Source organism: Pseudophryne corroboree, chromosome 7 (genome assembly GCF_028390025.1).
Source record: "Pseudophryne corroboree isolate aPseCor3 chromosome 7, aPseCor3.hap2, whole genome shotgun sequence".
Taxonomy (NCBI): Eukaryota; Metazoa; Chordata; class Amphibia; order Anura; family Myobatrachidae; genus Pseudophryne; species Pseudophryne corroboree.
The window spans coordinates 66,022,831-66,046,003 of record NC_086450.1 but is presented as its reverse complement, the minus strand read 5'-3'; the positions used below and the strand labels follow the sequence as shown (position 1 = coordinate 66,046,003).

At 48.6% G+C, this 23,173-nt stretch overlaps 1 protein-coding gene across 2 annotated transcripts in view; it reads left to right on the top strand.

The window, feature by feature from the left end:
• The window catches only part of C7H21orf58 (chromosome 7 C21orf58 homolog), a 49,498-nt gene extending 31,691 nt beyond the window's left edge, over positions 1 to 17,807 (top strand). Inside the window, exons 6-10 of one of the 2 annotated variants that reach the window (XM_063932261.1) lie at positions 4,915 to 5,026; positions 6,858 to 6,997; positions 15,318 to 15,544; positions 15,928 to 15,986; positions 17,370 to 17,807. In XM_063932261.1, the coding sequence (XP_063788331.1) occupies positions 4,915 to 5,026; positions 6,858 to 6,997; positions 15,318 to 15,544; positions 15,928 to 15,976 (528 nt within the window). In that variant the 3' untranslated portion in view covers positions 15,977 to 15,986; positions 17,370 to 17,807. Of the gene's footprint in view, positions 1 to 4,914; positions 5,027 to 6,857; positions 6,998 to 15,317; positions 15,545 to 15,922; positions 15,987 to 17,369 lie in introns of both variants that reach the window. The other variant, XM_063932262.1, reaches the window with a different exon arrangement.
• Positions 17,808 to 23,173: the final 5,366 nt, after the last annotated feature.

Sequence of the window (23,173 nt, the reverse complement as noted above, 5' to 3'; positions counted from 1 at the left end):
GACCCCCTCCTCCCTCCAGCCGCAGCATCTCCTGGGGGCTAACCAGTCACTCCCAGTCTCCCCTTACCACAGTGCCCGGCAGCTGCGCGAGGTCTGCGGTGTGTGACTGAGGAGGGGGGGAGGGATGCGGACGGGTAGAGGAAGCAGGACTCCAGCCTAAGAGAGTCAGCCATGCCAAGTCTCCACCAGCAGCAGATCCCAACAGGTTGGAGTGGAACAGCAGCAGCCAGCAGCAGTAACTCCGGTAAGACACATCTGTCTGTCACCACTGTTTTGTCCCTAATACCAATCTCTCCCGTGCCCTGTGTTCTGTCATGTCCCTTTCACCCCTGGCCTTGCCCTGCCACCCTTATCCTGGCCCTTTCACCCTTATCCTGGCCCTTTCACCCTTATCCTGGCCCTGTCACCCTTATGCTGGCCCTGTTACCCCTATCCTGGCCCTGTCACCCCTGTGCTTGCCCTGACAACCCTATACTGGCCCTGTCACCCCTGTCCTGGTCCTGCCGGCCCTACCCTGGCCCTGTCACCCCTATCCTGTCCCTGTCATTTCTGTCCTGGCCCCGTCGCCCCTGTCCTGGCCCCGTCACCCCTGTCCCCGTCACCCCTGTTCTGACCCTGTCACCCCTGTCCTGGCCCCGTCAATCCTGTTCAGACCCTGTCACCCCTGTCCCGGCCCTGTTACTGCATACCCTCCAACTACCTTTTTGGCAGGTACAGTACCCGCAGCGCCTCCAGACCTCTCCCCAATGCACACCTCCCCCTCCACCACATGCAGCACTCCACCCCTCCCCCACACGCTGTGCCTCCAGACCCCCTACACCACCCACGGCTCCCACTCCTCCGCCTCTTCACCACCCACAGCACCTCCAGGCCCCTCCACCATTCACCCCCCTTATATGTCTCCCCCCACACCTGCCCCCCTCCACCCGCAGCATCTGCAGACACCCTCCTCCATCCGCGTTCCCCCCCACCCACCCCTCCCCCACCAATGGCACCCCTGCACCTGCCCCTCCACCACCTGCAGCACCTCCGGACCTCCTTCCCCATCCGCCGCACCACCCGTACCTGCCCCTCCCCTACCCATGGCGCCTGCGGACCCCTACCCCAACCCCGGCACTCCCGCCCCTTCCTATCCCACAGCACCTCCAGAACCCTTCACCCATCCATAACATCCCCACACCTGCCCCTCTCCCACCCGTGGCACCCCTGCCCCTCCCCCACCTGCAGTGCCTCCGGACCCCTCCCCCATCTGCATCCCCAACTCCTCTGCCCCTCCCCCACCCGCAGCACCTCCCGACCCTTCCCCAACCGGGCCCCACCCCCACTTCCACCCCCCCTCCACCCGCAGCATCTACAGACACCATCCGCAGTCCCCCCGGCACCCGTTACATTCTGTACATTGTGCCCTGCAGGTGCTGTTCACGCCGTCGCAAGGGGCTGCGCCTCCTTCACCATCGCACGCCCTTTCATTGTGCAATATTTAACCACTAACAAAGGAATGCAGGTAATACTCCATATAATACAAATATTGAACCCCAGAAAGGCATGCAAGGGTTAAGGGGGCGTAGCCCCTTGCGACGGTGTGAAGAGCGCCCGTAGGGCACGATGAAGCACCTAGTATATATATATATTTTTTTTTATTTTTTTTTACACAAATACTGTATGTTAATCACTATTCTTTGAATACTACTGTATGACTGCATGTCAGCTACGCAGGCATATAGTGTAGACATGACATAATTTACAGTCATAAATGGGTAAGTTATGCGATACATTTATCATTGTAAATTATGTAATATTTGCATTATCTGTCGGCATAGTTGACATGCAGTATTCAATAAATGGTGATTAGTATATGGTATTATAATATACCTGTATTGGGGGGAAAAATTACATAGTCTTCCTAATCCTAATGGTATATACTACAATATGTAACCTTCAGTAGTAAACCTTAAGGGCCCTACACACTGGCTGACCCGCCGCCGAGCTGCCCGACGGCGGATACGGGCGACAAGCGACCCGGCGGCAGGGGGGGGGCAGTGACGGGGGGAGTGAAGTTACTTCACTCCCCCCGTCACCCGGCTGCATTGAAGTGCAGGCAAATATGGACGAGATCGTCCATATTGGCCTGCATGCACAGCCGACGGGGGACCAGCGATGAACGAGCGCGGGGCCGCGCATCGTTCATCGCTGCAGCCTCCACACTGAAAGATATGAACGAGTTCTCGTTCATTTATGAACGAGGTCGTTCATATCTTTCTAACAAATCGGCCAGTGTGTAGGGCCTATTAGGGGTAGAGGAGGCTTGTGGCCAGTTGGGGGTAATTCCAAGTTGATCGCAGCAGGAAATTTTTTAGCAGTTGGGCAAAACCATGTGCACTGCAGGGGGGGGGGCAGATATAACATGTGCAGAAAGAATTAGATTTGGGTGGGTTATTTTGTTTCTGTGCAGGGTAAATACTGGCTGCTTTATTTTTACACTGCAATTTAGATTGCAGATTGAACACACCCCACCCAAATCTAACTCTCTCTGCACATGTTATATCTGCCCCTCCTGCAGTGCACATGGTTTTGCCCAACTGCTAAAAAATTTCCTGCTGCTTGGAATTACCCCCGTGATAATTACATTTCAAATATCTGCATTTGTTATACTACATCCCCATCTTGTGGCCAAGATTGGTAATGCATTAACTTTCCTTCGGCAAAGCTAACCCAGAAGTTGACACAGTGGAGGTCATTCCGAGTGGACCGCTAGCTGCCGTTATTCGTAGCGCAGCGATCAGGCTAAAAATCAGCATTTCTGCACATGTGTATGCACCGCAATGTGCAGGTGCGTCGTACCGGTACAATGAGCATCGTGGGTTTGCACAGAGTGTAACGAACATTCCAGTCGCACGGCCGACCGCAGAAAGATTGACATGAAGTGGGCGTTTCTGGGTGTCAACTTACCGTTTTCAGGGAGTGTTTAGAAAAACGCAGACGTGGCAGAAAAAACGCAGGCATGGCTGGGCGTTCGCTGGGCGGGTGTGTGACGTCAAAAGCCGTCCCTCCGTCGTTAGAATCAACGCACACGAAGAGTAACTACAGGGCTGGTCTTGTTTTGCACAAAACGATTTTGCAGGCGCTCTGTTGCACAAGCGTTCGCACTTCTGCAAAGCGAAAATACACTCCCCAGTGGGCGGCGGCACTGCGTTTGCATGGCTGCTAAAAACTGCTAGCGAGCGATCAACTTGGAATGACCCCCAGTGTTCCTTAACAAGGACAACATAGAATATAACAGAGACAGCTATAGATATACTTCAGTTTATACAGAGTGACTATCGGAGCTATACCTCAGCTAATAATTGGAGTACATTCACAGCCTTTCATCAGACTAACAGGATATTAAAAGCACACAATTTGCAAACCTACTATATATATATATGTTGCAAAACGACCCGGCACTCGAAGACCCTTAGTAGCCAACTTACTTGCTACCGGTGCCCTCCCACAGAGTTGCAGCCCAGTATAATAGAGATTCAAACGGGCGGTACTCGGAGTCTTCGTTTTTAACAAGTCAAGTGCAGTGACTTTATTGTGGACATCAACGTTTCGAGGTCACAGCCCTGTCGTCAGGATAAATAACAGTGAAATATAACAGTGTTTAAATACCTTAGTGTACAGTGGATTGCTCCCGCCAGCTCAGACATCGCTGCCCGGTATCCGGCCGTGTCGTCCGGTCCCCCTGGAAATGACACATCGCCGGTCCGCCGGTAGCTTTGGACAAGTATTTGAGACCGGGCACAGTGAACTGGTTAAAATAGGCTATTTTAGTTAGTGTTACTGACAGAGTACCGGTTTATATGCAATGTTATATACCTATCTAATACAAGTGTTGAAACATGTAAATTAATGTTAAAATGTCTGGATGTACTGAGCCTGAGAGGTGATTATACAGTATGTATATATCATAGGCTTGAGAAATAAACTCTACTTCAGTATATCCACATATTTAGTGGAATGTTATATTTGCATGCTGACTGTTAAATGTTGTTTAACCACTTGCCTGGCATGGTCGCATCAGATGCGACCATACCAGCAAGTGTTTTATCTGACCTGGTCGCACAGGATGCGACCAGTCAGATAAAGAGTGTTAACAGCTGCAGGAAAGAGAAACTTACCTCCGCTGCTGCTCACAGAGGGACCGGTAAAGATCCCTCTACCTTCCTGCACCATTCCCCAGTGTTTGCCGTGCTGCCGATCGGTCAGCACAGCAGAACCCCACCACCCAGCGGCTGCAGACAATAGTAGCGGCTGGGAAAGTGTAAACCAACCCCCCAAGCCACCCCCCCCCCCCCCCCCTTCCCCCACATCCCCTCCTGTTTACCTGCCAGCTGCTGTCTGGGGTGTAAAAAGTAATGTTGCAATGTTACCGATCTTCCCATCCGATGTTGCGATGTTTGAGGGGGAAAAGTTTTAAAGAAAAAAACAAAACAAAACATTTTGGATAAGGTTAAATTCATGTTCTTCACCTAATTCACTCATAAAAACAAACAAACATTTTCTGAGCTTTTTTTTTTGGGGGGGGGGGGGGGAATCGCTAGTTAAGTGGTTAAATATACAAATAATATTGAATGTACATTTGTGAATATGTAATAAAAATTTGATTGCTGAGGAACAGAACCCCGGACCAGTCTAAGGTGGTATATTACAAGCATGCACTAGGCATCATATAGGGTTAATGTGAACTCATGTTAGGGTTTCAGGGAATTCCCAAGTAGGCCCATATGCTGAATGCCCAGTCACACATACTTGGGTGGAGCCACTTATTGTAAGCTAGTAGCCCTCGCTCTAAGGGGGGGTATAGGGTAGGTTACATACATTGCACAAAATAAATCATACATTCAGGTACTATATATGTGTGTTTTCTTACAGTTACCCCAGCAGCCAGCAACAATAATTCAGCAGTTACCCCAGCAGCCACTCATCACGCAGATCCCTTCTCCACAAGCCTATCAGCCACCGCGCTCAGGGAGCATTAAAGAAGGTAAGTTGGACATTCTGTCTGGAGACACTAAGGCATCTTTTGTGGCAGTTGCTGCAACCTCTATACGCTAATGCCTCAGCCGATGGTTTACTTAATGTGATGCCCACCAGCTGCGGCACTAAGCTGCCGCTGCGCACAGTAAGATGCACCATCGTCTTAACACACCACACTGTTACCACCAAGAAACGGTCACCAAAATTAAATCTCTCTATAGCAATTTCGATCTTTGGGCCTGATTCAGATTTGTACGTAAACTCAATGGTTCACGTACAAATCACATTTTTGGGGGTCTGCATATGAGCAAGACCCATTGTGCACATGTGTAGAATGGATCCTGCAATATTTCTTGCAGCTCCCATTTGATTTGATTGATTGACATGCTGTGGCATTTGGGGGCCCCGTTTTAGGCATGCGCGAACCGGGAAATGCGTTCGCATTGCACTGATGCCAACGCCTTTGCCTGTTTTACAGAGAGAGGAGTTTTCAGGGCGGCAACACAGTGTTACGGGGGCGGTGATGTAGCATGGTGGCAAAACCGGGGGTGGGTCCGGGGAGGTCACGTGACATCACACTCATCCGCTGCAAAGGGGAAAATGGCAGCCCGATTGCCTTCACAGGCAGGGGGTTTCCCTTATTCAGCAATGCGATCGTGTGGCCATTAGCATGATGGGCAGCCCCCAACATGCGATTCTAGCTAGTTGCAGTTTTGCAAAGCTGAATCAGGTCCTTTGTACGATTTTGCACAGTTGCTTCCCTGTGACTGTGCAATACCTTACAGAACAGAATCAGGCCCTTTGTGCCGAGTGAGCAGTGCGACTCGGACACATGTGCAGACTGATACCATCAGCCACGTGCATGTGGCATCGACATTATTACGTGCGACTCTAAATCAGGCCCTGAAAATATTTACTGTATAAATAGCCAAAATGTAACAGTATTAATAACATGCATAATACACCAAATATATTCCGTAGGCAATAACCAACATGCAGCAACACATCCAATGTAATTCTCTACAAATGTCGGTGTAACAGCTAGTAGTACTGTATGATGAGTTTGTGCTATTCCACTCAGAGCCAAGAAATAGTTGTGACAAAGATTATTGATATATTGTAACACATACACTTCCTTATCTCCCATTGGGGGTCATTCCGAGTTGATCGTAGCTGTGCTAAATTTAGCACAGCTACGATCATGCTCCCAGACATGCGGGGGGATGCCCAGCACAGGGCTAGCCCGCCCTGCATGTCTGTCCGCCCCCCCCCCCCCCCCCCACACACACACACAAGTACAAAAGCATTGCACAGCGGTGATGCTTTTGTACTTGTTGAGTAACTCCCGGCCAGCGCAGCTTCTGTGGCTGACCGGGAGTTGCTCGTCGCTGCCCCTGGTTGCAGCGGCTGCGTGTGACGTCTCACAGCCGCTGCGGCCCACCCCCTGCATGGTCTGACCGCGCCCCCAAAACGGTGGGCAAATGCCGCCGTGCCGCTCCCCTCCCGCCCAGCGACCGCCTCTGCCTGTCGATCAGGCAGAGGCGATTGCAAGGGAACGACGGCCTTCGGCGCATGCGCAGTTCCGGCCCGATCACTGCGCTGCGAACAAGTGCAGCGAGCGATCGGGTCGGAATGACCCCCATTGTCCTTTCGCCATTTGCACTCCTGTGATGTCCCCCCACCCAAAATGATTCATGAATTCATCACTGCTCTTTTCTCTGTTTCAACACACTGGTTGATGCTTCTTCCCAATCATACTTGGGCAACCTGTGATTTTCCAAATGTTGTGGGACCACAAATCCCAGCATGTCTTATGTTTTGTTTTCTTTCTCTTGCAGATATGGTGGAGATGATGCTTATGCAGAATGCCCAGATGCACCAGATTATTATGCAGAACATGATGCTGAAAGCACTGCCCCCTATGGGTTTGTCGCAGCCTGCAGGGAACGCACCTCCAGCGCAACCTCAGTCACAACAAGTAACACTGGCAATTTACTTTACTTGGCATTATCCAATATATTGGCATATATAACCTGCTTACATTAAACTATGCTTTATTGTCACCTGATTACAGATTACCAAATGCCGTTCTCAGAGCCTAATTCAAGGTTGATTGCAAAACAACATTTTCCTCTAATGGGCAAAACCATGTGCACTGCAGGTGGGGCAGATATAACATGTACAGAGAGACTTAGATTTGGGTGGGTTATATTGTTTCAGTGCAGGGTAAATACTGGCTGCTTTATTTTTACACTGCAATTTAGATTTCAGTTTGAACACACCTCACCCAAATCTAACTCTCTCTGGGCCTAATTCAGATCTGATCGCTGGGCTGCGTTTTTTACTGCCCTGCGATCAAATAGTCGCTGCCTACAGAGGGAGGGTAAAATCGCTGTGAAAGTGTGCGATTGCATGTGTTGCAGAGCTGCACAAAAATCAGTTTGTGCAGTCTCTGCGCAGCCCAGGACTTACTCTTCCAGTGCGATTGAATCCTTCTGATCGGGGCCAGAGCTGACGTCAGACACCCTCCCTGAATACGCTTGAGACTGCCTGCGTTTTTCCTGACACTCCCTGAAAATGGTCAGTTGCCACCCACAAACGGCCTCTTCCTGTCACCTTGCGAACGCCTGGGCGAATGGATCCTTCGCACCATCTCGTCACTGACCGGCGAAGCCCGTTGTGGTCGTCCGACGTGCCGGCGCATTGCGGTGCATATGCATGTGCAGTTCGGATCCGATTGCCCCGCTGTGCGAAAATGCACAGCAGTGATCAGATCTGAATTAGGCCCCCTGTACGTTACATCTGCCCCACCTGCACTGCACATGGTTTTGCCCATTAAGAGGAAAATTTGTTTTGCATTCAACCTTGAATTAGGCCCTTAAGCTATTTGATTTATATACATTGCTTTTCTCTTATGCTACTTGTCAGGCTTAAAGGGACATTTCCTGAGCTGAAGCAATATCCAAGAAAAGTCAGCCGGGGACTGGCAGCACGAACGGGGAGCTCCACTGCAGCTGGGGAGATAATTCCTCCGTGCCTCTCCCCTCGTGCCCTATATCCCTCCTAAACATTGGCCCCTGCTCTCCTGTGATCCCCCTCTCCGAGGTGGACCAGCGCCGCAGAATCGGGGAGCCGGTTTCCTGGCTCCTGCGGATTGCGGCCTGTCCACCATCCAGACGCCGGGGCCTCGATTTCGGTCCGGCGCTGCCAGCCGCCTACTGTACCTGCCTGTGGAGAGCCTGCCGGGGGCCCACGCCCTGCCGTCTGTGCCCGGACCCCCTTCTTCGGGACCGCTGTGGCTGGTGGTGCTCGGGGGGGGGGGGGGCTGGAGGAGCGGCCGAACGCGGCCGCGGGGAGTCCGGAGTCGCGGCGGCGGCCATCTTTGACCTTGTGAGCCGGGGGGAGCTGCGGGAGACGCACGGCCCGGGTGACGCCGCATAGAGCAGAGGTGAGCCGCCCTTCTGCCCGGAGACGTTTCTCTCCCCACTGCGGCCTTACACTCCCTCCCTGTGGGCGCCTGCCGCTGGGGGCCCTGGTTGGAGCGCCGAGGGAAGCAACAGCCCGTCCCTCCTGAGCTCTTGTCCTGGGGCTGGCTCCGTGGGCCTCTACTATTGCACCGGCCCTACCTAGATTACTTGGCCGGACCCCATCCCCCTGTGCTCCCGCTGTTTGGAGGGCTCTGCCTTCCCCCTCCCCCTGATGGCCTGCGCCTCTCTGTCGCTCCTGCGGATCAGCACCCCACGTTGGGGGTCCCCCCGCTGCAGCCCTCCGGAGCCCACATTATACTCTGCCTGGGGGCCTCGGCTCCCTCTCTGGCCCTGCACGCTCCTGCACCTCCCTGCAGCCTCCTGCAGCTCCCGGTCCCCGGGGGGGGGGGGGGGCATTACTGCTACTAAGCACAGACGCCCCTTACCCTGCTGCCTGGTCCAGGTGCTGTTCCAGTCACTGGCTGGTCCGTGCCCGGGGCTCATCTCCGCGGTTCCTAAACAGGGGTGGACCTCCAGAGAGCCCTGCCTTCTACGACCTCTGACTGTCTGGCTCCTCTCCGGGACCACGTGGGCTGCCCTCTCTGCCGAGACTCCCCGAACCTGCTCCGGCCGCCTTGCTCGGCTGGCCGCGTCATGACGCCTCTCTAGGGCCCCCGCCTTACCCCCCCTGGTCCTGAGCCTTACTGCTGGAGCGCCATCTCTACTTCCCACCCTGCTGTCCACCCCCTTTCTCATATGTTCACGAAGCCCAGGGGTGGCAAAAAGTCACAGGGGTCCGACCTCACACCATTCCTTACTAAAAAGAGCACCCCGGCCAAGAGCAGGCCTGATGCTCCTGAACCCCCCCATGGTCCCTCCGACTCGGAGGCCGAAAACGACGACCTCACACCCCTAACCCGCAGGGACTTTCTCTCCCTCGTTAAGGAGATGCGGGATGTTAAAACCTCTGTCCAGGCTCTCCACTCCCTGAAATCCGATATTGCCGACATTGGCTCCAGAACCGATCAACTTGAACGACGAGTGGAAGAGGTGGTGTCGTTCCAGCAAACGGTCGAGACCGACTTCCATCAACTCCGCCAAGATGTTGCCCACTTGCGGCAGGAGCATGAGGACCAAGACAATAGGGCGAGGAGAAACAACCTGAGGATCTGGGGTATTCCTGAGGAGGTCGAGGCGGCCCACCTTGACCTTTACCTTAAGCGCCTCTTTGCCCACCTGTCACCTGACACCCCTGAAGAACATCTTCTCCTAGATCGAGTGCATCGAGCCCTGCGACCTTGCTCTCAAGACTCCTCCCAGCCCAGGGATGTCATCCTCCGACTGCACTACTTCACTGCGAAGGAGGCCATTATGAGAGAGGCCCGACGGCTGGGGTCTGTGACTTTCCAGAATACCCCCCTGCCGATTTTTCAGGACTTATCCCCGCTCACCCTGGCCAAACGTAGAGACTTTAAACCCGTCACTTCCCTGCTCTCCCGTCATAATGTTAAATACCGCTGGGGTTTCCCTTTCCGTATCCTGGTTTGGCACCAAGGGAAGCTCCTCATGGCCAAGAATCTACCCGAGGCTCAAACGCTGCTCTCCAAGCTGGGTATCCACACCGCCGAACAGGATACTCCTACTCAACGCCTGCCGCCGCGGACACAGCGGGACCCGCTTCAGCCCCCTCGATCTGAGTGGTTTACGGTCCCAACTTCTGCGGCCTCCCCAGCTCCACCTCCAGTTCCCTGATGGACTTTCAGCTCTCTAATTTAATTCCTTCTCTATATAATTATGTCGACCTTTCCTGGTCGCACTCCCCTACCCGGGGAGTTGTTTCACTTTAGATCTCCCGTATCCTGATTTCCCAGCCCCCTAGTTGATTCTCGACTGTTTCGTTGTTACCTCTTGTTAAAATGTTACACTGTTGACATGTTAATATGCTGAAAACTGATATTCTGTTTTTTCTCTGCCCCTCCCTTCCTTTCTGGAGCTGGCGCTCCATCTGTTCTTTGTCCCTGTTTTCTTTCCAGCTTTTTCCCTCAGGTCCTCCCAGGGGAGGTTTGCTTCCTACCCCTCGCTATGTGGTTTGTGATCCATTATCTGGACCCCATGCCGCGCCCCCTTAGGGCTTTGAGCCCTCTTGCTGACCTAGGTGCCCTCCCGACACCTAGTATCCCTTCCCCCTGTCAGCACTATCAGTCCTGGCCCCTACTGCCGGATGACCAACCACCCTCCCTTCACCCCCGGTTTCCTTTCCTTCCTCCCTCCCTTCTGACCACGTTGTCTCTCGCTTTATATCCTTCTTCTCTGTCTCTCTTCCTCCTTCCTCTACTTTCAGTGCTCTCCGCTCTTTCTATTCTGCCTACCTCTTTGCTGCTTACCCATGGGTCTCCGGGTACTATCCTTTAATGTGAAGGGCTTGAATAGACCTCAAAAGAGAGGTAAGCTCTTTGCCTCCCTTAAACTCCATAAAGGCGACCTGGTATTTCTCCAGGAGACTCACTTCCTACATAACTCCCATCCTACGCTGCAATGTAAACCATACCCTGATTCTTTCCATGCCTGTGACCATTCGGCTAATAAACGGGGGGTTGCGATTTTATTTGCCCGCCACCTCACCTTTGAGCTTCTAGATTCTCATGCCGACAAGGATGGCCGGTTTATTGTCTTGGTGGGGAAACTTAATAACAAACTCTGTACCCTAGCCAACGTCTATGCCCCTAACCAACGACAGGAACGATTCTTTGCAAAGCTAGATACTCTCCTTACTCGAGTCCGGCAAGGCGACCTCATACTTGCTGGGGACTTTAACTCTGTTTTAAACCCTCTCCCCCCACTGCTTCCCCATCGGACTCCCTCCGCTCCAGATCCCTCCTCCGTCTCATGCGATCCCAGCTTCTCTATGACTTCTGGAGGATAAAAGATCCCTCTGCTCGTGACTATACCTTTTATTCTGCTCCTCATAATTCCTACTCCCGCATTGATATGGTCCTGCTCAGCCACGATCTCGCCTTAAATCTCCACGATGCCCATATTCACCCATTGATCTGGTCTGATCATGCCCCTATCTCCTGCGATCTCTCGGGTCTGATCTCACGCCCCCGCCCCATGACATGGCGTCTTAACGACTCCCTCCTTCACAACCCGGAGATACGTTCCCATCTTCGGGACACGATCTCCGACTATTTTACCCTGAACGATACCCCTGACATTTCTAGGTCCACTCTCTGGCTGGCACACAAGGCAGTTCTTCGTGGGCACGTTATCAGCCTGGCCTCAAAAACCAAAAAGCAATCCCTCACCCAGTTTAACAAACTCTCTATTAAACTCCACACACTTGAGACCCAGCATAAGGTGTCCTCCGACCAGGCTGTCTTGTCTGAACTCCGTACTGTTAAGGCAGAACTTGATCTCCTTCTCTCCAGACGGGTGGCCAAACGTCTTAAGTGGCTTCGCCAGTCTTTTTACGAGAAAGGAGACAAGGCGGACAAGATCCTAGCGGCACGACTCCGTTCCACGAGAGCCAAAACTAATATTATCTCTGTCAGAAACTCTCTCAATCAGCTTGTTCAAGACCCCACCGCCATCAGGGCTGCCTTCCAATCCTATTACGCTGACCTGTACAACCTTCCACCCCCCTCACCTGGTTCTTCCCCTCTGCCCCACTCCGACCTAGTCTCTCACTTTCTTTCTGCTTCTAACTTGCCTAGATTGCCTCAGGACGCCATGGACCATCTTAACAGTGAAATCTCGGTGGAAGAAATTGCTCAGACTATACTCATGCAAAAAATTGGTAAATCCCCGGGCCCGGGTGGGTTCACAGCTCTTTACTACAAAAATGTTTCCGATCTTCTCTCCCCCCACCTTCAGTCCCTGTTTAATAGGATTGTCCATGGCGACCCCTTTCCCCCTGAGATGTTGAAGGCTAGAATTGTGGTGATCCCTAAGGAAGGCAAGGATACCCTTAACTGCGCTAGCTACCGCCCTATATCTCTCTTGAACTTGGACTTGAAAATCTTCGCTAAGATCCTAGCCAACCGCCTTAACCCGTACCTCCCTTCCCTTGTCCATTACGACCAGGTGGGGTTTATCCCGGGCCGTCAAGCGAGAGATAACACCAGACGTGCTATTGATCTTATACATATCTCGAACTCCAGGAGATCCCCCACTATCATGCTCTCCTTAGATGCTGAAAAGGCATTTGACCAGATCTCCTGGAGTTTCCTGAGGGCCGCCCTGGAGGCCTATGGCTTGTCTGGTGGCTTTCTCACTGGTGTCCTGGCACTATACTCCGCCCTTTCTGCCACAGTCTTAATCAATGGCGTCCCGTCTGCTCCGGTCAGCATTTCAAATGGTACATGTCAGGGATGCCCCCTCTCACCGCTAATATTTGCCCTCATTATTGAGCCCCTCGCTTCTCAAATTAGAGCTCATCCAGATATACACGGTATACAAATAGGCCGTATCGATCCTAAAATCTCCCTCTTCGCTGATGACATTCTACTTTCTCTGACCCAACCCCTTATCTCACTCCCAAACTTATTTTCAGTCCTGCATTCTTACAGCCTTATATCAGGGTACAAGATCAACTATTCCAAGTCCGAGGCTATGCTGCTTCATGTCCCTCACCGAGAGGCTGAGTCCCTTCGCGCCAACTTTAATTTTAAATGGCAGCCCACAAAGATTAAATATTTGGGGATTTATTTGACCTCCCGCTATGACTCTCTCTTCCGGGAAAACTTTCCACCCCTCCTCACCAACACACTCGCTGACCTGACATCCTGGAACAGTCTTTTTATTTCGTGGCTGGGCAGGATCATAGCGGTTAAAATGACCATAGTCCCCAAATGGCTTTACCTTTTCTAGACCCTCCCGGTGGCAGTCCCGGCCTCCTTTCTTCGCACTATCCAACGAGCCCTTGTGCGTTTTATCTGGAACCACAGACCCCCCGCATCGCCGCCAATACCCTGAAACGGCCAACCTCCGCTGGTGGTAGGGGTCTTCCTGATATCAAACTCTACTATCGAGCCTCTCACCTATCCCATATTGTCACCTCTTATGCTCCTCCGGGATCTGTATCCTGGTTGGATATTGAGGCAGCCCTCGTTAGCCTCTCGGACCTGACCCCCTTATGGGGTCTGCCCTCTACCTCCCGACCCCCAAACTTCTCCCCACTATTAAATTTAACCTTAAATTTGGGACTCCCTCTCCCTGAAGATGGGTCTTACCACTACCCCCTCGCCCTTGACCCCTATCTGGTAGAACCCTATGTTTCCTCCTGGATTTTCAATTACGAGATTTCGTTCATGGATAACGCTGGGCTTCAAATTCCCAACTAATTTTGGCAATCGGGGTCAATGGCTGTCCCTACCTGACCTCCAACAGAAGACCCCTTCGTACCCACTTAATCCCTTCCAATTTCTACAAATCCGCTACTTTCTAGGTTCTCTGCCCTCCTCCGCCTTGCTTCGTTTCCTCACCCTCTTTGAAAGTTTATGCATTAACTCTCACCTCTCCAAAGGCTTAATCTCCCAACTTTACTCCCTTTTACTAGATTCTTCCCTTCCCTCCTCCCGGCCCCACAAGCTCGCATGGGAGCGTGATCTTGGGCCTCCCCCAGAAAGTGAGGATTGGGAGGACATGAGACTGGGGATTGCTAAATGCTCTATTGCTACTGCTTTTAAGGAGACGGCCTACAAAATTTACTACCGTTGGTACTACACTCCTGACAGACTTAACAAACTCTTTCCGTCTTCCTCCCCTAATTGCTGGAGGAACTGCGGGTCTAGAGGCACTATGCTGCACATATGGTGGACCTGCCCGTCCATCGCTTCCTTTTGGAACCTAGTCCACTCCCTCCTTAATTCGCTTTTGGATTCCCCCGTGCTGAAAGATCCCTGGATCTTTTTGCTGTGTTACCCTCGCTGTGTTACCCCCGATGCTTAATAAATCCTCCCAAAAACTGGCCACACATATTCTAACGGCGGCGAAGTCGCTGATAGCTCTTAACTGGAAGAACCCCTCTCCGCCCTCTCTCCCGTCCCTTAAAACTAAAATTTGGCATATTGCGTCAATGGAAAAGATTACATATTATCTCCACGACCGGGGTCACATTTTTGAGCAGGTCTGGGCCCCCTGGCTCGCTGCTGAACGTAGATTGCCGCCCCCCCCCCCCTCTTGCTCCTAGTTCCTTCCGCAGACCCATGGGCATTGCCTACTGCTCCTCCTTCATGCCTCCCTCCTCTTCTTCTCTTTTCTCTCTCTCTCTTCCTTCTCTCTTTCTTATCTTCTCTCGTCTCTCCCTTGACCTCCCTCTCCCTCTTTCTCCCGATCTTACTATTTCCAGGATATGTACTGTAAATAGATTATACCGTGGTTCCCCCCCCCCCCCCGTCCCCCTTTCCCTTCTCCCCTTCCCCCCCCCCCCGAATCTCATACTTGATTGTTATTGTTCTTTCTTTTTTGATTAATCTCGCTGTTTATTTTAAAATCTGCGGTTTCTGCTGGACGTTGGATCTTATGGCCACCTGTCCCATGTGTTCATGTAATGTTTCCCTATTATGTTTAACCACGTACAAATAAAGAATTTCAGAGAAAAGTCAGCCGATCCATTCACTAGGAACCAATGGCGCATTCATTATAGCTAAGATTCTGAACATTGGTCAGGAAATGCCTTATAAAATATTAGATGTATTAGTTGTGGAAAGTAGAAGCTTTTAAATATTGATCTTGAACTGCTTAAGTGATATCACCAATAACTTGAGAATTAATAGCCTGCAATGTTTAGTACTTAAAAACATTTCTGATTGATGGTTGGTGTCTTTTAAGGACCCTCACTATGCCAGCCCTGTAGTACTGAGAGCAGAGAAGATCCGGCCATCTTCTGTGCATCACCACCACCACTATACCCCTCCAGGACCACCTACACTACAGCCAGGAGTTGGATACCCAATGTGGCCGCAAATGCCTTTAAACTCCATGGGACAAATGGGTGGATTCCCCCAGGCAGTGCACCATGTGACTGGCCCAACTACCACATTACCAGCATTGCATACGTAAGTCGTCTATGTGATTGAAATCTGCCTGCTGAAAGCCTCAAAGAGTACCATCAGAAGAATGCAGTACATTGTTATTGTAACTCAATTCTTCTTTTCCTCAACCTATCACTTGTAAGTTAGGGAGAGATGTACTAAGCAGTGAAAAGAGAGAAGTGAGCCAGTGGAGAAGTTGGCCATGGCAACCAATCAGCATTGAAGTAACATTTATAATTTGCATACTTTAAAATTATACAGAGCAGCTGATTGGTTGCCATGGGCAACTTCTGCACTGGCTCACTTCTCCAATCTTTTCAGTGCTTAGGTCATCTACCCCTTAGTCATGCATTTCCTCATCCCTGCCTTGCCCGATTATCTCACAACGTCTCCTTTCTCAAGTTTAGTAACGGATGGAATTTCCCCCAGAGTCCCGAACGTACTATAAGACCATGAGCTGGACAGGGTAAGTGTCAATCACTCATGCTCCACTAAATAATTAACATGCCATACAACTACAATTAACACATGTTGGCACTTTATGCCCTTTCCCTTGCAAAACCCATCTTGTTTGCCCCTCTTGCCTTTTAGCTTCCTCTTCTCACTCATTTATTGAATATTTCTTTGAAGTGATTTTATCCCTCATAAATCGCTACCAAATTCTTTCATTTCTTTAAAAAAACAACATGATACTTAGGGGGACATTTACTAAGCAGTGATAAGAGCGGAGAAGTGAGCCAGTGGAGAAGTTGCCCATGGCAACCAATCAGCACTGAAGTACCATCTATAATTTAAAAAAAGGGGTAAAAAAGTGGGCGCTGAATTTTATATATATCAATTGAGAATAATGTAATCTAGGATGGCGGCTCACACAAAGAGGTTCTGGATACCCTCAAATATAGGACACAAGGTCCAAAAAATTATATAAAAAAATGTGAGCGCACTAATAGATGCAATGATAAATATAATTTAGTCAAGGCTGCTGATTTGATAAAAATATATATACCTTTATTAAACTATTAAAAACAAAGAATAACCCATAAAACCATCATGGTACCAAGACAATCAAGACTGAAAGGCAATTAATGGATATTAATACGAGCTCTCGCCAATTGGACTTTGGTTGCAATATATGACATATATACCGGTATATTAATACTTTTAGCACAGTATTTTTATAAGAGTCCTGCTGGTTAATAACTGTTATCCCTCTCCAGAGGATTTGTTAAAAGCTGTATTTGTCGTTGCTAGATAAGCATAAATAAAGCCATAGTAGAGAATACACAGTCCCACATTGGTTAGGTATTAAAGGTGTATGTTTGGCTTTATATAGTTCTGTTCCAACAATATGCTGAGCAACAGTTATAGTTACGTAATACAGTGCTGGTAAAATGCTGGTTATATAAAAATATAATATTTTTTTATATAACCATCTATAATTTGCATACTATAAAATGATACAGAGCTGCTGATTGGTTGATGAGGCAACTTCTCCACTGGCTCACTTCTCCGCTCTTATCACTGATTAGTAAATGTCCCCCTAAATTTGGGCAGTATGATAGTGTAATGGTTAGCTATTACTGCCTTTCAGCACAGAGGTCATGGGTTCGATTCCCACTACGGCCCTAACTGTGTGGGGTTTGTATATTCTCCCAGTACTTGCGTGGGTTTCCTCTGGGTACTCCGGCTTCCTCCCACACTCCAAAAATATACTGGTGGGTTAATTGGCTCCAACAAAAATTAACCCTAGTGTGTATGTGTGGACACTGGCATACTAGATGGGCCAAGTGGTTCTTATCTGCCGTCACAATCTATATCTCTGTTATAATGCACTATTCTTCTCTTACAGACATTTATTGGATTGGTCTGGTGATAACTACAGAGTTCATATGGGAATTGAACACACACAGATCCTCATACAAAGACAATGCCCATTGCATACTACATGTTATAACCTCAGGATGGGAGCTGCTGGTCTTCATACTCAGAGGATCTCTTGGAGCATGGACAGACTGAGAACATTTATCTATGGTCTTAATAGACTTGGAGATGTCTACAATGAAAGTGTATTTGTTCTAATTATTGTAATAAAATGTATAAAGTATAGATAATGGTACCTGATACCGTTCTATTAGAAAATAATCATTTGTAAAAATAATATATGTGACACTTCTGAAGCCTGAAGTGATAGCAGTAAGGTAGCAAAGCTGTTTAGCATGCAGAATGGAGCAAAACGCAAGAAGGGAATACCAATATAAATATCTATGGGGGTAATTCCAAGTTGATCGCAGCAGGAAATTTTTTAGCAGTTGGGCAAAACCATGTGCACTGCAGGGGGGGCAGATATAATATGTGCAGAGAGAGTTAGATTTGGGTGTGGTAAATTCAATCTGCAATCTAAATTGCAGTATAAAAATAAAGCAGCCAGTATTTACCCTGCACAGAAACAATATAACCCACCCAAATCTAACTCTCTCTGCAAATGTTATATCTGCCCGCCTCCCCCCTGCAGTGCACATGGTTTTGCCCAACTGCTAAAAAAATTCCTGCTGCGATCAACTTGGAATTACCCCCATATAAAGGGCTTGGTTGTGTAGAATTATAAAACTGTTTGATATTTAAAAAAAAAAAAAAGATAATGTACATGACAATAGAATAGGATCCCTTGGGATGAAGTGGAGACCCCATTTGTAAGGATATTGAAATGGCCACTATAATTACAACCACTGTAGGTACCACATAATGGAGATGATACTGTATAGTCCGTACAGTCGCTGTTTAGCAATTGAGTAGTCAATGGCTCATGGCAAACGCAGGCTGGGAGATGACATCCACAGATGGAGCTGGTCTGGATAAATACTAGGGGTATAACCCAAGGTGTCTAAATAAATTGCTTAATGCATTTCGTCAAGAAAAAGTTCCACAACTTCTTCAGAAACATTCTAATAGCACAGAAGCTAATCATAGCACAAACAACAACCACATTGTTCCTCAGTCAGATGATGGTTTCTTTGAGAGTCCTCTCGTAGGTTAACATCACCACACTGCAGAACTTTGAGAGTCACTGTAGGCTCCATCAATGGTCAAAGCGGTTTGTAGACAGTGGCTTCAATGTAGATCTAGTTATTCTGTTTATCTTCATTAGAACCTAATTTTCTCTTCTGGTGGGTGGGCCATTCATGGTGGATGCACTTTAGCTGGGCTCCCTGAGCTTGGTGATCACCTTCAGCTGCTGGGTATCAGTGACGTGTGGTGAGGCACAGACTCTTGTCATACTAACATATAGGCCAGAGTTTTGAATATATAAAGTATATGAAAAATACAAAGAATATATCAGAAATATCTTCTTTGTGTTATTCTAATAATTTTTATAGTCAAAACTCTGCAGTAGGTAGGGGAGGCACCTATCTTTTTTGCACATCTGATTAAAACTCACCAAATTTCCAGCAGTATATACTGCTGCACCTTTGTATAATGCCCACATGAACCCTTTGACTCATAAATTGTGTGTAAATCTGGCTCTGGTACTAGCCAGTACCTAGTGAGCCATTTACCTCACCACACGTTCCTGCTGGATTTAAAGGGAGACGATAAGGGCGATTGCCCCACGTAACACACATCCCCAGCTCTGCCCACATGCTTGTTCCTGCATGCAGCAGAGGTCGCGGACCTGGCCGCACCACATTCAATCAGGGCAGCCATCTTGGTGCTAGGTGGAAACACCCAGTGTGCCCCGACCTCTGCTACCATCAACAGCAACGGCACAACTCTTGCTGTCCCAGGCTGTGTAAGATAAGCCAGTGCCTATCTGGGGAATGGGGGGGGGGGGGGGGGGGCAGGTTAAGTCTCATATATAAGCTTTATAGTCAGACAAATCTCTTTAAGAACACCTGATCTACTTAGATATATGTGAGACTGTATCTTTATACATAGAGGAAAATTGTTGGGGATTGAAACTGGTATGAAAAAAATACCTGGATAATCCAAGAGCAGCAACAATGGGCCAAAACAGAGCTGGCAATCCCTGACATAGTGACCATGACTTTCCTAAACCTGTATTATCATTTCCTGAGGCTTTAACTAATGTGGGATCACTTGCATCATTAGAAACAATGGGGCAGATGTATCAAGACTGGAGAAGTGATAAAGAAATGATAAGGGGAAGGTGATAATGCACCAGCCAGTCTGTCCTGTAATTTTTCAAACCCAGCCTGTAACTTGACAGTTAGGAGCTGATTGGCTGGAGCATTATCACCTTCCACTCAGCGGTGCAAGTATGCGGGTACGCTCGGGTACGGAGTACCCTTAAGAATTTGGCAGTGGGTACGCAGTACCACCTGCCACACACTTTGCTATTACCACAATTATAATGTGCCATATAGCGACAAGACCGTGGTGCTTGGCAGCCTGACGGCTCCTCCCACGTTGTCAGGGTTACTGGGAGTGCAACAGTGGCTGTATTTTCCTGTTATAATGGAGGCATTACTATATATTGTTATTAAATTGGGGGCATTACTATATCTTTCTATTATACTGGAGGTATCACTATATATTTCTATTATACTGGAGGCATTACTATATATTTTTAGCCTTGCCTCCAGATTCCCCCCAAAAAAGGGGCTGTCATGTGGCCACGCTGCTAGTGTCATGTAGCCACTCCCACTGACAGCATGTGGCCACGCCCCCTCACAACACATGACCACGCTCATTTTTCGGCACTAAGTACCACTAAAAAAAATATTTTTACTTGCACCACTGCTTCCACTGATCACTTCTTTATCACTTCTCCAGGCTTAATACGTCTGCCCCAATGACGGTTGCAGATGTGGCAAAGGAAGTGTCACTTATTTAGATGCCTTTATTTGAACAACGGTTTATTCCTATATTTGAATAAAAGTTTGAATCTTTACAAACTTCTTAGAATTCAGTAATTGCAACCCTAGAATCTAACATCAAACTAATTGATATGGCAGAACAAAGAGTGAGTTATATGGAAGTTGTTTTAACAGACCTTGAAAAAAAAAAATTATTATCACAAGCGTCGATTGCAACTGCTTAAGAAAAGGTGGATGACCTTAAAACCTGGAAACATCAGAAAGACCAAGGGCAGTAATAGCAAAATTCCTAAATTTCAGGGACAAGGAAGCTAATATAAGAGCCAAGTCACCTCCAGTAACTGTACGTGATAACAAGGTCTTGATTTTTTTTTTTTTTTTAAATTCAACAATTTTTATTGAAATTTTTTCTTTTTTGTTCAAGTTACAAACCAAAAATACAACTTAAACCTAAAGCATTGCTGTCGACAGTATTATCAAGCAACATATAGGGTATCATACACAAACATATAGTTATAATCATAATCAATTGGCATCTGATATTTAACCCGGCAGACACACCACTTCACCCATATATATATCTATACGTATACATACACCTACATACATATATATATACATATACATACACATACACAAAAAATATAAAAAAAGTATAGCTCTCCAGAGCCGCTGAATACAACCATATCAAAATAGAGGAAGCGGTGTCTCGGGTGAGCCACATAGTAAATACCAATATTGTGCAAGCAGTACAATTTCCCAGCCTCATCAGGTAGCTTCGGGGTGATTATGTTGAGGCTAAACTTGCATCCGCAGATATTGTAATGCAGGCACCCCTAACATATGGTGATGACAACCATCTATCCCATATCGCATAATATTTAGTAATGGCTTTCCTGGACACATAGACAAATCTTTCATGCGCCACTGTAGTATTCACTAAAGCAATCCATGAGTCAATATCTGGGCCATCAGGTGCCATCCACGATCGGGCTATAGAAACCTGTGCAAGAGCACACAAGTTGATAACGTAACGCCTGGAGGGGGCATCCAGCAACTCCTCATCCACCACCGCCAGCACACATACAGGGGGGGTCAGCACATCCGCAGGTATACCAGTGGAGACCATAATCTTGAGTACATCCTGCCAGAAGGTATTAACTATCCTACAGGACCAAATCATGTGCCAAAAGGTGCCCCCATCTAGAGTACACTTGGGGCATTTAGAATCCATTCTTCCTCCGAATCTCATTAACCTCTCAGGAGTAATATAGACTCTATGTAAGACAAACAGGTGCACCTGTTGGTAACGGACCGCTGTGGTCGCCAGTCTAGAGGCACCCAGTGCATCCTCCCAGGTATCATTAGATATGGGCCCCAGATCACTTTCCCATTTAGACTTAAGAGAAAGAAGGGTCTCACAATGATAGGCACGTAGTAGAGCCGAATAAAATATGGAAATAGTGCAATTTTGAAGCTTAACAAATAGTTCCCTTACTGGTGTGTCCCGGAGCATCAGGGGAGCGTTTGCAAATTGAGTTTGACAAGCATGACGGAGTTGTAGATATCGATAAAAATAGAAGGTAGGAATATTATAATCCTCCTGCAATTGTTGGAAAGACTTAAATACACCCATATGATACAATTGCCCAAGAGACTGCACTCCCCGGCTGCTCCAGACCTCCCTCATCTGCAACGATGTAAGCTCGTTAAAAGAATGTGCATAGGCTAGAGGCGTTTCCGGATCCCAACCCTCTCCATGGAGCAATCTATGCGTCTGTCTCCATACCATAATTGCTTGCTTGACAACTGGAAGGTTAAGTAGCGATACATTGTCACTCAACAGTAGTTGTAATGGGGTGCAGTTCCGATCGGTTATATAGAGAATTCGGGAGATCAATTCATCTCTACCAGGATCATGTAACCACTTACTAATATGTACCATTTGTGCCGCTAGGTAATATAATCTGAATTTAGGGAGGCTCAGGCCCCCAGAGTCACGTGGGCGCGTGAGGGTATCTAATTTTATTCTGACCCGGCGTTTAGACCATACGATGGAGGACAGAAGACTATCTATTCTCCTAAAGGTTTTTAATGGGAGATAAACAGGGGAGTGCTGTAGCGCATATAGCAACTTAGGCAGGGCCACCATTTTCACTAAATTAATTCTACCCGTTATAGTTAGGGGTAGAGTCCCCCACACCGCAATACGGGAGTGCAAATAATCCATGTGAGGTTTTATGTTTAGGGAAAAGTATTGAGAAGGATTATTTGTGACCCAGATTCCTAAGTACTTGAATGAGTCCACCCAGCGAAGAGGTAGGGCCACGGGCGGAGCCCCAGGACAAGTACCCCGAAAGGGCAATATGCAGGACTTATCCCAATTTATGGACAAGCCAGAATACCCGCCATAGGTGTCTATAATACGCAACACGTGCGGCATGGTATTGCAGTAGTCTGATATAAACAGCAGAATATCATCCGCGTATAGAGCAATCTTGTCCGTGGTGGGGCCCACCCGGAACCCCCCCACCCGCAAGTCAGAACGCAGCAAGCACGCCAAGGGCTCCACTGCTAGAGCAAAAAGGATAGGGGATAGCGGGCAGCCCTGTCTTGTACCCCTAGCCAGAGGGAATGCAGAGGAAATGAATCCATTTATCGAGACCCTGGCTGATGGTGCGGAGTAAAGTAACTTGACCCACCGTATAAAGCGTGGTCCAATACCGAAGCGGGCCATAGACCCCCACAAGAACGCCCACTCCACTGAATCAAAAGCTTTAGCAGCGTCGAGAGACACTACCACAGAAGTGTCGGCGTC